The sequence below is a fragment of the Cydia amplana genome, chromosome 23 (genome assembly GCF_948474715.1).
Source record: "Cydia amplana chromosome 23, ilCydAmpl1.1, whole genome shotgun sequence".
In the NCBI taxonomy this organism is placed as follows: Eukaryota; Metazoa; Arthropoda; class Insecta; order Lepidoptera; family Tortricidae; genus Cydia; species Cydia amplana.
This window is the reverse complement of record NC_086091.1, coordinates 11493048-11509654: the sequence shown is the minus strand read 5'-3', so window position 1 is coordinate 11509654 and position 16607 is coordinate 11493048. Positions and strand designations below refer to the sequence as shown.

Below are 16607 nucleotides of genomic sequence, written 5' to 3'. Positions count from 1 at the left end.
GTCACTCTGACACCGACATTTGTGAGCCAAGCTATTCAAGGATGAGGGAACACATTTAAAAATCGCTACACATACTTTCAAAACCGTCATTAACGGCGGCTTTATCGGTGACTCGATTGATATGTAAATTGGCAATCGGCATGCAATCGGCGTTATTTTTTTACATGTCAAGTTGTCAAATTCGTTAACGTAAAAGTGAAAAATGCTTCGTTTTTATGATTCAAACGTGTGAAATTACTATTTAATGGTATAATTTCCGTATTATAACCAGTTATTTACCAGTGATAATAAAGTCTAATCGACAATGGACGTGGATACGGGTATGTTATTGTTTTATTTTGCGGTAGGGACATAACCTCTCTTGTATTTCTAGAATGTTAAACAATGCATTAGGTTTACTAAACAGCAAAACTAGAAGGCGAGGTACTATCCACAAATAATGGTGTGAATGTTGGAAACCTTTTCCTGAAGTACCGACAAGTATCAGCATTCAGCATGTCATAAGCTTTCCTCAAGACAAGTAAAGAGCCCCTTTTGTGCACTCCAACCTTTTGTCAGATAATGCTGTTTGAAAACAAAGGTATTCGCACGCACGCAAGGTATGCATACTTGATCATTATGATACATGAGGCCAGTCCTCGTTGAGGCCAGTAAATGAGAGTTGTGGTCATTCTAGTAAACTTTTGTTGCTTGTTATGTGTCTGTACTCACTAGTAAAAGAAAGAAAGTCAAGTTCATGGAATCATAGCAGTGAACTGTGTTGTTGCAGGCGGCCGCAGTTCGCGCTCCCGCAGCAAGTCTGTGAGTATCTACATGCACATACGCATGCTTCACAAATGCAATTTTCAGTGGAACATCTCGGTGGAATTATCGGTTGCATCCATGATTTTAATAATTGCAGTTTCCTAAAGGTACCTCTGTCCAATGTGAAAGGTGGTGCTGAACATGTTCAGCAGACCCTGTTTTTATATCACGGATAGTTAAATGTCAATCTATATAGTTATTGTATTTGAATGAATAATTAGACAAATTTGGGTTATCAAACTTCCATTTTAATAGTTATCTGGAATATAAAAATAAGGTTTGGTTTAGCTACGTCTTAATTGGACAGCTATAGAGGAGGCCTTTATCGGAAACCCCAACAGCAAGACTTGTCACAAATAAAATTATATGTAAACTCATTATTTGCATAAGTATGTACATTTGAATGACTGTTGTTTTTTAGGGTTCCGTACCCAAAGGGTAAAAAACGGGACCCTATTACTAAGACTCCGCTGTCCGTCCGTCCGTCCGTCCGTCCGTCTGTCACCAGGCTGTATTGAGATAGCTGGTGACAGACGGACGGACCGTGATAGCTAGACAGTTGAAATTTTCACAGATGATGTATTTCTGTTGCCGCTATAACAACAAATACTAAAAACAGAATAAAATAAAGATTTAAGTGGGGCTCCCATACAACAAACGTGATTTTTGACCGAAGTTAAGCAACGTCGGGCGGGGTCAGTACTTGGATCGGTGACCGTTTTTTTGCTTATTTTGCTCTAATTTTTATTGATGGTGCGGAACCCTCCGTGCGCGAGTCCGACTCGCACTTAGCCGGTTTTTGCTACAGTCAAGGTATTAAATATTGTTACAAACAAAGTGCCAAAAACATATATACATTACATAGCCTTATTGCCCATATAGAAAGGTGACTGTACCAAACAATTTTTATTAACCTTTTTTATGAACAAACAAAGATGGCACGGACAAAAATGTACCTACAATATAGTGTGTCAAAGGACTGCCTCATTTCAAACATAGACTGAGAGAATCATATGTCTTACACTAGTACTAGCACCTAAAAGAAAAGGATAAGTATAGTTTTTAGGGTTCCGTACCTCAAAAGGAAAAAAACGGAACCCAAATAGGATCACTCATGTGTCTGTCCGTCCGTCTGTCACAGCCTATTTTCTCCGAAACTACTGGACCAATTAAGTTGAAAATTGGCACACATGTGTAAGTTTGCGACCCAAAGATGGATGTATAACGTAAATAAATGAATTTTAAATATGGAGGCCATTTTTGGGGGGTAAATGAGAAAATTAAAAAATAAAGTTTTTCGAACTATATCGTGTTACATATCAAATGAAAGAGCTCATTGTATTAATCTCAAATATATATTTTTTATAATTTTACAATAAATAGTTTAGCAGTTATTCAAGAAAATAGGCAAAAAATGACCATTCCCCCCTTATCTCCGAAACTACTAGGTCTAAAATTTTGAAAAAAATACACAAAATAAGTAGTTCTTTACCTATAGATGACAGGAAAACCTATTAGAAATGTGCAGTCATGCGCGAGACAGACTTAATGTACGGAACCCTTGGAACGCGAGTCCTACTCGCACTTGGGCGGTTTTTTTGTTCCTATTTACTGACAAATTGGGTTGACCAACTACAGCTTATTTATTTCCATGTGGTTTTAATTAGAGATGCCCCGAATAGTGGTTTTGGCTGGATACCGAATATTCGGCCCCTCTCGACCGAAGCGGCGAAGATTCGGTCGCCGAATATTGATGACGTGTGAACATTTTGAGTCACAATTATTATGAAAACTGTTCGCCAACGAATACCGAATAGTTGCTGAATATTAGTGGCATCTCTAGTTTTAAATAGTTCTAATCATGGTGAACATAATGGCGCTAAGACTCAAGTTTTTACTTACCTTACCAAATAACATGTGGACCCACAACATGCTTTCACGTAATGTAAACATAACCTCACCAGGTGGAGTCCGCGTCGAAGCCCCGCTCGCGCTCCGCATCGTCGTCCTCCAGCCGCAGCGGCTCCGCCGCGAGCCGCAAGTCGCGAAGTCGCAGCGGCTCTGCTGCCAGCCGCAAATCCAAGTCCCGAAGCCGTAGCGGATCTGCTGCCGACCGCAAGTCCAAGTCTCGTAGTCGCAGCGGGTCCGCCGCTAGCCGCAAATCCAAGTCTCGTAGCCGTAGCGGGTCCGCCGCTAGCCGCAAATCCAAGTCCCGAAGCCGTAGCGGGTCCGCCGCTAGCCGCAAATCCAAGTCCAGGAGCCGTTCGCGTTCCTCGCGCTCGTCGCGTTCCCGCAGCGGTTCAGCAGTGCGTTCTGATGCCGGAGATCGCAAGTCGCGGTCGAGGAGCGGGTCGCCGGCTAAATCTAGGTCTAGAAGTGGTTCCCCGATGGATCAAAGTGGCTCGCCGCGTAAATCGCGCTCCAGAAGTGGCTCACCTGCCAAGTCGCGTTCGAGAAGCGCTTCTCCAGCCAAGAGTCGTTCGCGCAGTGGATCGCCAATGGATAAACCTCGCTCTCGCAGCGGCTCTAGAGCTAAATCCCGTTCCAGAAGCGGATCTCGGCCAAAATCTAGAAGCGCTTCCCCGGCTAAATCTCGCTCTCGAAGTGGTTCCCGGAAGTCACGTTCGCGAAGTGGGTCCAGGGCCAAGTCCGGTAGCGGTTCGCCAAAGAAGCCCCGGTCCCGTAGCGGTTCGCCGCGGAAGTCGCGATCTCGCAGTGGATCGAGGCCCAAGTCCAGGTCGAGAAGTCGCTCGGGGTCGCCAGAGCGCATGGAGATTGATGAGGCGGGCGACAGGCCGGAGTCGCCTACTTTTACACGTAAGCTTAACCCGTGTTTATACATTTTTTTTTACTTTTAAATGGGTAAAAACATAGAAGTCAACAACAAATTTATTTTTGTTTTCCAGAGGTCGAAAGAAAAAGCCGATCACGATCCAAATCAGCGGGCCGCAAGTCGGCATCCCGATCTAAGTCCCGTTCCAAATCTCGATCTAAATCCCGATCCAAATCCCGTTCCAAATCCCGATCCAAATCCCGTTCCAAATCTCGATCCAAATCCCGTTCTAAATCTCGTTCCCGCTCTAAGTCCGGTTCGCGCTCGAAGTCCCGGTCTCGTTCCCGCTCACGTTCCGGAAGCCGCTCCCGCTCGCGCTCTGGATCGAGGTCCAAGTCCAGGTCGAGATCTAAGTCGAGATCGAGGTCGAAGTCGGGATCTCGCTCGGGCTCTGCCAAATCCAAATCTAGGTGAGCGGTTTAGATATTACTTTAAAGAGGAATATAAAGTCCATATAAAGCCCGACCAGAATTATAGATACATATGGTGTGTTATTACTAGTGTGTATAAAATAAAAGCTGCTGTTATGTAATGTTCGACTTCATGGTACCTTTCTGTGGGATCTTAAATATACTGTCAGTCTTGTGCCGCGGTGTGTAGTAATTCCATTCGGGGCGGGGTATAGCGTTCTGTATGATAATACTACTACTTATTCTGTGACAACACTGAGATCCCGCGCGGCTCATACTCGTATAGTCGCTGTGGCAAGGTACCACGTGGCACATAAGAGACTGGTCGCCTGTACAGTGGACACGGTGGTAAACATAGTATACAGTACATATATGTGTCGGCAGGTCTCGCTCGCGCTCGCGCAGCCGCTCGCGCTCCGGCTCCGGGTCCCCGCGCGCAGGTAACTACATACTCACTATAACCATAGAGAAAAAAATACATAGATTGCTCACTCCATACATCAGTTTTAGTACCAAAAAGACTATTAGCGTCTAGCATCGAGTAGCGGAACTATCAGTACTGCTACTTGACAATAGATGTAGCACCGACCGGAAAGTCTAATGCTGTTGAGATAAGACTTTCCGGTCGGTGCTACATCTATTGTCAAGTAGCAGTACTGATAGTTCCGCTACTCGATGCTAGATGTAGACACTGACTGATGTATGGAGTGAGCACTCTTGTCTTACTATATTTCTCTATGCTATAACATAACTACATACTCACTCTACTAATAGGGGAGGTTCATCTATCAACATTCAATAATAAATGATTACCTTATCCTGTACCTACAATGTTTTGACGTGTAATGTATCCGTGCACATACGAATTAAATAAATATGAAATATGAAATAAAAGTACCTTACCATTTATACCTACCCATATTTTTATGACAAATTTATGAGATTTGTTTTAAATTTCAAAACTAATTTAGTTTTATTATCTGTATGTCACGTGACCGAAAACGCCGACCATAATTTTTATCTCGCCAGTGACGTCAGCGTCACTGTGGCAAAAACAAGTGTTCAATTTGTTTTTGTAACAACGGCGAAGTTTGCACCGCTCATTTGACGTTGCTTTGTTCCTGCTCTGCTTTTCTGACGTCACGGCTGCCTTTTTGGTGCGAACATTTATCGTTAAAGTATTAATAAATTTTTCTTTGCATATAGCGATATTATTTTTCATGAAATAAAAATACCAGTAGGCTCTCGAAGCTATACAAACATTAAAAAAAAAAAAAATGTAGAATAGTGTGTATTTCAAATCATGTTCGTTGTACAACAGACGCCAAGAAACGCCGCATAGTCCGGCTGGCGAGCGACGACGAGGGCGACGAGGGCGGGCCGCGCCCCGCGGGGGAGGGGGGGGAGGGGCCGGCGCCGCCCGCGCGGGACGACTCCTCGGACGACGAGGTGGCGCCCGACTCCAAGACGTGAGTACTGACTGTGGACCTTACGGCCTTGCAACAAGGTTTAATGTCCGCTGACGACGGGCCCCGGCCTGAGGGGGGGCCGGCGCCGCCCGCGCGGGACGACTCCTCGGACGACGAGGTCGCGCCCGACTCCAAGACGTGAGTACTGACTGTGGACCTTACGGCCTTGCAACAAGGTTTAATGTCCGCTGACGACGGGCCCCGGCCTGAGGGGGGGCCGGCGCCGCCCGCGCGGGACGACTCCTCGGACGACGAGGTGGCGCCCGACTCCAAGACGTGAGTACTGACTGTGGACCTTACGGCCTTGCAACAAGGTTTAATGTCCGCTGACGACGGGCCCCGGCCTGAGGGGGGGCCGGCGCCGCCCGCGCGGGACGACTCCTCGGACGACGAGGTCGCGCCCGACTCCAAGACGTGAGTACTGACTGTGGACCTTACGGCCTTGCAACAAGGTTTAATGTCCGCTGACGACGGGCCCCGGCCTGAGGGGGGGCCGGCGCCGCCCGCGCGGGACGACTCCTCGGACGACGAGGTCGCGCCCGACTCCAAGACGTGAGTACTGACTGTGGACCTTACGGCCTTGCAACAAGGTTTAATGTCCGCTGACGACGGGCCCTCAGGCCGGAGCCCATAGACTTTGAATGATGGTAACGAAACGGAATGAATTAAAAATGTATGGAAACTTTGGGACTCTTTTTTCTCATATTAGGATCGAAAGAGTTTGATAAAAATCCCATATCTAAAAAAAATGTGTAGTTTACAACTTTAAATAAAGTGGCTCAGAATAGTCAGAATTCAGAATCACGCTCGGGTCGTAGCAACATACAAAACGCGAATGTGATACTACTATTCTGTTTTCTTGATAACTCACAGAATTTTTATGCTTGCCATAAAAGGTTAGGTAAAGAATAACCAACAATGCAAAATGAACCTTAACTTAATGTTAGTCTGCTCAATATTTGATTAAAATTATTATTTCCAATTTTAATCTTTGTGTATTTAAGTATTGTTTCGGCGAAAAATGATTTTAATTCTGCCAGAAAACCGATAATGCCTGTTGTATTACTTGCATTATTCAATTCACATTACAATCGTCTTTCCGGGCATAGTCAAATTCTATGCAAACCTCTAATAGTTCACAAAACAATTCAGTGTGAAGCATTAAGATAAAATACATTTATTCGTAACAGTCAGAAACATGTACGAACATGTACACCTACAGAAAGAAAGCAAAGCAAAAGCGGAGCTCGAGAAGGACATAACATTCCTGAAAACTAGTCTGACAGAAATACAGGCTAAGTTAGAGGTATCTAATGATACTGTACGGTACGTACAGTCACCAGCATAAATAAATGACTATTGGCAGCCGTGCAAAAATATCTGATGCTCCATTGGAGGCATAAGTATATGACGACACTATCTCGGTAAAAATATGTGATCCTTTGTGACCAGCAAAAATATCGTTAGTCCGTATCCGCATAAATATCGGATCGGGTCGCTTAAAAATATTTGATTACTCATAAAATTCAAAATTATGTGATTACTCTCATCTGGCATAAATATCTCTCCACTGTAAAAGAAAATACATCGGTTGGACGACAGACCGCCTATTTATCTGACACGTTGGAAAATCACAAATATGTTATCGACCTTTAAAAACGAACCATACATGTTTGGTATAGAGCCGTAAATTGTATAAAGTGATTTGACAATTCACGAAAAGAGTGCCGACTTGTCATTGTATATGTCTGTCTCACATTATATTCTATCATCGATTTGACGGAATAAACTGGATATAATTTTGAATTGTAACATATTGCAATCATAAATCTAGTATATAACTGGATCTGGCATGAGGGGTGGGGGAAATGACAAAACGGGATAGTCTTATGTATCTTTCAGTAGGAGTAGCAGCGAAAGCGCTATTATTGTTTGTCCTTGTCAGTCTCACAGGTTGACCTCTTCATCATTCTTTTTTATGTAAGAAGGAGGTTTATTACACATTGTCTATTAAAAGTCTACCTTAATTATGTCACAATTTAAAATTGCAAATGAAATATGTGAGACAGACATATGCAATGACAAGTCTGCACTCTTTTCGTGAATTGTCAAATCACTTCAAACAATGTAAGGCTCTATGCTATCGGTATGGTTCGTTTTTGCCGATTGATGACATATTTCATAATAACGTGTCAGATATATAGGCGGTCCGTCTGCCATCCGATGTATTTGCATTCACATTGGAGAGATATTTATGCCAGATGAGAGTAATCACATAATTTTGATTTTTATGAGTCATCAAATATTTTTAAGCGATCCGATCCGATATTTATGCGGATACAGAGTAACGATGTTTTTGCCGGCCACAAAGCATCACATATTTTTACCGAGGTAGTGTCGTCATATACGTATGCCTCCAATGGAGCATCAGATATTTTTGCACGGCTGCCCACAGTCATATATTTTTGCTGGTGACTGTACAAAGGTTAACATTTCGCCCGTCAGCACTTTCTCACATAGCATAATATACTTATTACCTATTTTAAGACAGTACATGCCCGACCGCCGCGGAGTGTATTCATTAAGCCGCTAATTGTATCATTTTATCATATTATCAATAAATCGTTATTTCGGTGGAAACTGCAGTGTTATCATTATCAACTATCATCTCAAGACTGTACGAGAAGCAACCCGTACAGATACCATCAGTCAACTACGTTCTGAAATGGCGTTATTACGTAGCGCTAGTTCGGAACGTAGGTCAGATAACTCTAACATGGCCGCGTGTCGCGGTGCGCGGAATGCGTCCATCGGCGGTTACGAGTCCGCGAACGTGTCGGCTTGTGCTGCGCCGCGCCGCCCGCCCGGCCGCGTGTCGCGGGAGGACCAACGTTCCCGCGCCGCTCCCGCCGCCAAGCCGCCTGCCGGCTCCAAGCCCAACCAGCGGCCGAAGAAAGGGGAGCAGATGGGGGACTATGTTTAATTCTAGAGATAGTTCGAAAAGTGTATAATGTGTGTAATACAAGTGTACTAATTTTATCATACTGACTACATATCTATTATAGTAGTTTATGCAACAGTGATATAATAAGGGTTCTTAAAATTCAAGGGTCGAAGTTACAAAACGAGACGTAGTCGAGTTTTGTAAAAAAAGACCCGAGAATTTTAAGAACCAATTATGAGCTGTTGCATACATTACTTTTTCTATGACAGCTGCAGCAAAAAAAAAAAAAAAAAAAGAGTTATTATTTAAAAAAAATTTAGTTATTATTAAAAAAAAAAAAGAGTTATTATTGTAAATGAAAACATACCTCTTTCAATCAAGATGATCGGAACTTGTATCTTTAAAAAAAATAAAGCAGTTGTGTTATACTCATAAGATGACTGCTAGCAGTCATCTTATGAGCCTATAGACAAATCATTCAAATGACATTGCTTTAGATATCACTGTCAGTCATTTAATTGACACATTTAAGTGCTGGAGTAGAAAAACAGTATAAGTGTCTTGGCTATAGCTGTAAACTTATACTTAGTGTTTGCCTGTATAAAGAATAAAGAATACAATAAAGAATAAAGAGCCGACGTGAACCTGTTCACGAGGACCGACCACGGCCGACTCGAAGGGAGTCGCGATGCATCCTCATCGCGTGCGGTTTCACGAAGGTGAAGAAGAGAAGGAAACCGGCTCGTCTGAATGAGTGCGGAACCGACCGTCCGCTGCGTCCTGCCACACCGTCGGCGCTGCCGTACGTGTCCCGTCTACATTACCGTACGAGGACATCATAAAGTATAAGAATACCTAAAGTCCGGATTCGTCCCGAGGGTCGCGAAGTTGGAATCTCGACACGATACGAATTTTAAATCTTGTGGTGAGCGTTCAGACAGAACGTCTAGCGACCTTCACCAAGGAGGAGTTTGGGCTGAAGGGTGTCAAGTTCCGGCGGTTCCGCGGCCGGCTCCCTGACGCTGTTTGTATGCATCGCTACCATACCTTATGTTATGTGTTTTTTTAAGTGTTTATAATATATTATATGTATTATGTATGCTAGTTTTATTTTTTAAGGTGTGGAACTGTGGGTCCACTATATTGCCTGCAATAAAGTATTTAATTTTATTTTATTAAGTGCGCATTACATTTATGAATTGAGTCGCTTAACTTCAAACTCGGATAATTGCACTCTACCCTCTTAGGAAATATCTACCCTATTACCTTTTCTTATTACCAAAATCCCAAATCTGACAGTTGGATTTATCAGTTTTTAGGGTTCCGTACCCAAAGGGTAAAAACGGGACCCTATTACTAAGACTCCGCTGTCCGTCCGTCCGTCCGTCCGTCCGTCTGTCACCAGGCTGTATCTCACGAACCGTGATAGCTAGACAGTTGAAATTTTCACAGATGTATTTCTGTTGCCGCTATAACAACAAATACTAAAAACAGAATAAAATAAAGATTTGAGTGGGGCTCCCATACAACAAACGTGATTTTTGACCGAAGTTAAGCAACGTCGGGCAGGGTCAGTACTTGGATGGGTGACCGTTTTTTTGCTTGTTTTGCTCTATTTTTTGTTGATGGTGCGGAACCCTCCGTGCGCGAGTCCGACTCGCGCTTGGCCGGTTTTTTGAAGTGAGTCAATGTACATATGTTGATAGGGAGGAAATGATGGGCGGCATGTCGGACTTCGAGATAATGTTGTCGCGCAAGCGCGAGGAGCGCAAGGGGCGGCGCCGGCGCCGCGACATCGACATCATCAACGACAACGACGACCTCATCGCGGCGCTGCTGCAGCAGATGCGCCAGGCCGCCGAGCAGGACAGGGAGCTCAACAGGAAGAATCAACCCGCCGTCAGGAAGGTCTCAAACTTACATACCTACCTCATGGGCAACTTAAAGTTATCTGCACGGCTAGCACGTGATGGGCGCGACAGTCGACAGGCGAGAAAACGCCGCGACATAGAGCTCTCTCGCGAATCGGTAGCATAAGAGCCGCGCGACAACCCGCCGTCTCGCGGACAAATGTCAAAGCGACAAATTTTGTCGTCTGACAGTTCCACGCGGGATACTCTCGAAAATCGTAGCACGAGTGTACTATGGGAGACAAAATGTCCGGGATGGCTCTCTCTCGTGGAACTCTTTTCTCGATGTGCGAACTCATTGCTGCCAAAATCGAGGAATTGACAGATAGAGATAAAAATTTGTGACGGGCGACTGCCGTCTCTCGCGGCGCGAGCTATCCCGCGGGTAATCATGTGCTAGCCGTGCCGTTACTTTTTCTTTAAAACCTGTTACAAGATAATATATGCTCAATTGTATCTAATTCGGTAGGACTGTAAGAATAACATCCGCTCCGTCGCTGTTATCTTATATTCTTTTTTCTATTGATTCTCTCATGAGTAAATATTCTTACGTCTCCAATTTCCAACGTGAACAGAAAAACTGAAATATAAAGATGTACTCCTTCGCAATTCGCAATAATATTTGTAAGTAGTGAACATTGACTAAAGGCAAGCTCCGTGCACTGGCAGGTGTCGATGCTGAAGGCGGCCATGTCCCAGCTGATCAAGAAGGACCTGCAGCTGGCCTTCCTGGAGCACAACGCGCTCAACGTGCTCTGCGACTGGCTGGCCCCCATGCCCAACAGGGCGCTGCCCTGTCTGCTCATCAGGGACTCCATACTCAAGCTGCTACAGGACGTAAGTATACAACGAATGGCACACAAAGCAGACAAACACAATACACATTTTCCCCAAATTATAACGCCGTATCCGAGAATGCCTCGCGCGCACACATAGTACATGAAGGGTAAAATATGCTCCTTGAAAAAAATGTTTAGGCCATATTATGCCATAAATGGAGCAGTTAATATTTTTATTGGGTATATCCTGTATTGGGTATATCCTGTATTGGGTGAGTTGGGTGACACCCATTTTATCATCCGGGGCATAATAAAAATATTGAATAGAATAGAATTGAATTGTAAAACTACGTGTTCTGTTTCTCGAGAACAATGCGCTCACACGTAAGAATTTTCGCATTTCACGTTAATAAAATTGTATCGTGTACATTATTTTTTAAAACCTTTACCTCATTTTACCACCAATTAGATCTTTCTCTTATCATTACGTCGTTTCGTGTGTCTCAGTTCCCGTCGATAGACAAATCCCTTCTAAAGCAGTCGGGCATCGGCAAAGCGGTGATGTACCTGTACAAGCACCCGAAGGAGACCAAAGCTAACAGAGAGCGCGCCGGGCGCCTCATATCCGAGTGGGCGAGGCCCATCTTCAACCTGTCGACAGACTTTAAAGGTAAGGACCAACTAGGGAACGAATGAGATTATTTTTATGAAAATATTTTGCACTCAGTCACTTTTTCTTTAGTGTATGATATCTATTTCAGCCTATCTTAGGTTATACCTTTAAACGAGCAATTTTTGTGTATTTATATATTTCGGGGATCTCGGAAACCGCTCCAACGATTGCGATGAAATTTGCTACACCTATGGGGATTTTCGGGGGCGAAAACTCGATCTAGAAACTGGGTCTTCTCGATCTCTGGGAAAACGCGCACTTTTGAGTTTTTATATGCTTTCCGAGCGTCTCATACGTATCAGGTAACTGTAAGTGTAAGGCCTGAGTGGACGCTCGAGTTGGGCGTGCAGCGGGGCGGGGCGTGCGGCGTGCATGTTAAACAAATGCAAAAGTATGGGAGCGGCCTCAGTGCACGCTGCTCAAATTACTCCTGACCCCGACGCTACGCTGCACGCCCCGCCGAACGCTCCGCTTCGAGCGTCTACTCAGGCCTTAGTGTAAGGCCTGAGTGGACGCTCGAAGCGGAGCGTTCGGCGGGGGGTGCAGCGTGGCGTCGAGCTCCCAAAGGATTTGAGCAGCGTGCACTAAGGCCGCTCCTATATGTTTGCATTTGTTTAACATGCACGCCGCACGCCCCGCCCCGCTGCACGCCCAATTCGAGCGTCTACTCAGGCCTTACACTTATACTAAAGGTCCGTCGGGTTCAAGCGGGTCGGGCGTCTAGATACGAGCAGCATTTAATCTCAGAGAAATTATTGTCCAACCTTAATCCTTTAAACCTCCCTCCCGGGTCCCACTGCATTTTATAAAATAGTCGGGGCGGTGACAAGACGAATATAATGCGTGTGCGTGTGTTGCAGCCATGACGCGCGAGGAGCGGCAGGCGCGCGACGAGGCCATGGCGCCGCGGCGCCGCGACCAGCCCGGGCCCGGGCCCGCCAAGCGGCCCAGACCCGAGGCCGGACCCGACAAGTACGTACCGGGTACTCTACACCGTGTTTTTGTTGAATTCCGTTAACTTCGGGGTATGGTTAAGTACGTATAAGAGAACTAAATGGCATAGTTAAATTTAAAAAAAAATTTTTTTTGCTTTTGCTTTACAAAAAAAAAAGTTTAAAAAGTAATTAAATGTAGCATATAGCGTTGTTATAACACGGGCATTATATTTAACTCGACCAAACAGTTGAAATTCTGTGACATATCAATGTCATTTCGAATATCGATCGACCGAGATTGTACTTAAGTTTAGTAGCAAATGTATGAACTCATTCTAAACCCTAATCAATATGTAAACCGGCCCTAAGGCAAGTGTACACGCTTGTAGAGGCCTTATAGGAAAAAAATAAATTATTCATTCTCTCCGAAATTAAGTTAATTAGAATATCGGTGTCTTTGAGAAAGTTACTTGCTTAAGCTCAGAAACGCACCCTTGAAATTAACGGAAAAAAAAACACGGTGTATAGGTAGGCTATGTGATGATGTCAGCTATCAGATGATGAGAGCTCCTCCAGATGTGCAAACTCCACAAATTTCATATAAAGTTACATTTTATTGGATATATTTTAGTATCGCTCGTAAAATCTTTTCACGGCGAAAGTTAGACAACCTTGAAAATGTTCTAACGCGGGAGCATGGTAGGATCTTTACCGCCTGTCCTTATACCTGCCTCTTTCGCACTTACATACTTGTTAGAACGTGACAGGCATGGGGACAGGTGATAAAATAGCGACCGTGCTCCGACCGCCGCTCGTCGTAACCATAGAGAAATATAGTAAGACAAGAGTGCTCACTCCATACATCAGTTCAGACTATTAATTTCAGTGTCGACATCTAGCATCGAGTAGCGGAACTATCAGTACTGCTACTTGACAATAGATGTAGCACCGACCGGAAAGTCTTATCTCAACAGCATAAGACTTTCCGGTCGGTGCTACATCTATTGTCAAGTAGCAGTACTGATAGTTCCTCTACTCGATGCTAGATGCTAATAGTTTTTTTGGTACTAAAACTGATATATGGAGTGAGCACTCTATGTATTTTTTCTCGAAAATGGACGGCAAAGTCGACGTTGCCGGTTAAAAAATAGATCGCGAAGTGCGTAGTTTATGGTCATTCAAAAAATTAAAAAGGTAATAACATTGCAGTCTCGATTTCGGGACTGCAATGTTGCATACAAATTCCATTATTTAACGAGTATCAGCACTTATTATTATAAAGCCTATAACAGACTATCGCACCGCACCGCGACCTTGGAGCGTCGGACCCATAAGTGAGAGCGAGAAACAGATATCTCTTTCTCGCTCTCACTTATGGGTGCGATGCTCCAAGGTCGCGGTGTGGTGCGATAGTCTTTTTTTTTAAGGCGGCAAGCAAATCTTTTTAATGATTGTACTTTTTTCTGTGAAAATTAGAACGTTGCTTCTGTAAAATATTTCTATTTCTTGCACCATTTTTGAGAAAAGCACTATATATGACTCGGCTGGAAGGCTACTTGCCGGTTTCGGATTCAATTAAACGGACTCCCAAGGTCGTCCGTTTAAAACGAATTCTCAGCCTGCAAGTAGCTACTTCCGAACCTCGACAATAATGTACTATTTTCTCTACGTCGTAACTTTATGTGGTGCGTGTGGCAGGCCGCCGCGGCCGGGCGAGAAGGGCTGGGTGGCGCGCGCGCGCGTGCCGGCGCCCTCCAGCAAGGACTACGTGGTGCGGCCCAAGTCCACCTGCGACCAGGACATGTCCACCGTCAGTACCACACCACCGCGGAACAGATACAGTACAGACACCAATCTACATACAGAGTGCGCTCGAGCGACGCGCACATAGACCCTGCTCACGGACGCGATATCTCGGACTCAAGCGGTTGGCACTCGCGCTCGCACTGGTCCCAACCGCTTGAGACACGCGTCTGTCAACTTTTTTGTGCAATAATGGAGAAACAAAAAAGTTATTATAACTGTTCAGTGGACGGTTGTTTAAATTCAACATTAAACTGTGAATTGTCGTTTTTTAAGCTACCGGTGGTTTCAGAGAGGTAAGTTATTAGGTAAGTAGGTATCCGCTTGTAGTTCGATGGTTCGTTTTAACGTTAAACAGAACAGTTAGGTAGGTAGGTGAGCACCCCGCCCCGGCCCCTACTAGATACTACGAGTGCCACTACCGCGATAGTTTTTTGTGCACAAGTCATAGTCGACAACCCTAGAGCGACCGCCGAGCGTAGGTATGAAAAGTGAAGTACATACATGTGATTGACTTCTGTACTGTATCTGTTTTGTGCTACCACCTAACACACTATCATAACCATATCACCGTAATCGTTTATTGCCAACCATGGGACATATGTTGTTACAGATATTTAAAGCATCACATGGACCCTGACAGGGTATAGCACGTATTCTTAAAAAATAGTTCTTAGAGCTAGTTCTTAAAACGAATGCAGCGGGGTGATAATAATTTTGCCATTATAGATTTTGATCTTCCGGGAACTCTGCAACCGAGTAGTAGGCTTTCTGAATTAACAGCGCTTTTAATTTTGTAGTAAATAAGTTGTTGGTGGTGATTATTCGTATATTTATTTACTGGTATTTTGTTATATATTATTATCATTACAAAGTTACCACCAGCTGTCACTTGAGGGAGCTGTAAGCTTCGCGAAACTTGGATTTCGTTCCACCTCGAGGGAGGCCTGTCCCGCTGCAAACCAGTTTTTCAAACATTTCAGCTTTTAAAATAAAATCTCAATCGATTTTCTTTTCGGAAATTAACACGTTCAATGCGAAGCTGCATTTTGTGAACTCGCTCTCAGTGCGTTACAACCCATTAGAGTCCTGTATTGAACTTTCTCGCTGTGCGGTACAAGTCAATTACACCCTGTATGGAGGGGTTTATATTTTACCTAAAATATCTTTACTAAATATATATATATATTTAATTTAATTATGATAATGCCCTTACCTGCAGTGCTATACAAGGCCGTACACAACAGGTCATATAGGTCCTGTTCCGCACTGAATAGCAAAAGTTTTAATCTGGTGCGCACAGGTCATACGTGACCTGTTAATTAATTTATATTCTGTCAGATAGAATGTTAAATGACAAATATAGATGCATACTTGACTATATAAAACAATCAAAATATCACAACATTATCGCCTTCGCACCAAGGGGATGTTACGTATTCCGGAAGCCGCACCAGGCGAAAGTCCAGTACAGGGTCAAAACGACCCGTTTCTCAGTGAACGTGTTAATGAAATTTTTCCTACTGTCTATCTCCTACTTTATTCTCGAAGACATAAATGTAACATTATTTGACGTTTTCACGTGTACAGGTATCGAAGAAGAAGATGACGCGATACGAGAAGCAGATGAAGCGGTTCATCGACCAGAAGCGCCTGCGCAGCGGCTCGCGGCGCGCCGTCGACATCTCCATCGAGGGCCGCAAGATGGCGCTGTGAGCGGCAACACTGTAGGGGCTGCTGCTCCTCTATACTTGCACAAGGTGGTTTTTTTCTACTACATATTTGTCATACTAACATTAAGCTAATTTTAAGATTTAAATAAGGTAAATTTACAGTACGCGGTGCGCGGATGTCGTGACCACTAATCTTACACTGTTAGTGCGTGGAAGTGGAGACCTAGGCTCTCCGAAAAAATACTTAAGTTCAATCGTAAAACTAGCTTCATGTTAGCTCACGACATTTAAATTCGATTATTTAAAATGTCGTGTTGCATTGAACATTTTATAATTTTGTTATGTAGATTGTACCTTGTACCGTACCGTTGGAC

At 44.1% G+C, this 16607-nt stretch overlaps 1 protein-coding gene across 1 annotated transcript; it reads left to right on the top strand.

Moving 5' to 3' along the window:
* The first annotated feature begins 156 nt into the window (after positions 1–156).
* LOC134658895 (serine/arginine-rich splicing factor 4) lies at positions 157–16279 on the top strand. The gene is made up of 12 exons (XM_063514545.1): positions 157–320; positions 770–801; positions 2769–3621; positions 3711–4047; positions 4432–4487; positions 5369–5516; positions 10167–10368; positions 11040–11207; positions 11657–11819; positions 12683–12794; positions 14456–14567; positions 16151–16279. The coding sequence occupies exons 1-12, from the start codon at positions 305–307 to the stop codon at positions 16274–16276; spliced, it is 2325 nt and encodes a 774-aa protein (XP_063370615.1). The 5' UTR covers positions 157–304; the 3' UTR covers positions 16277–16279.
* The last annotated feature ends 328 nt before the right edge of the window (positions 16280–16607 follow it).

Excerpts from the sequence above, each read along its gene's own strand:
- LOC134658895 (XM_063514545.1), top strand. Across the intron at positions 4,488-5,368 it reads CTCCGGGTCCCCGCGCGCAG|ACGCCAAGAAACGCCGCATA; the intron begins GTAACTACATAC and ends GTTGTACAACAG. Across the intron at positions 11,208-11,656 it reads TACTCAAGCTGCTACAGGAC|TTCCCGTCGATAGACAAATC; the intron begins GTAAGTATACAA and ends CGTGTGTCTCAG.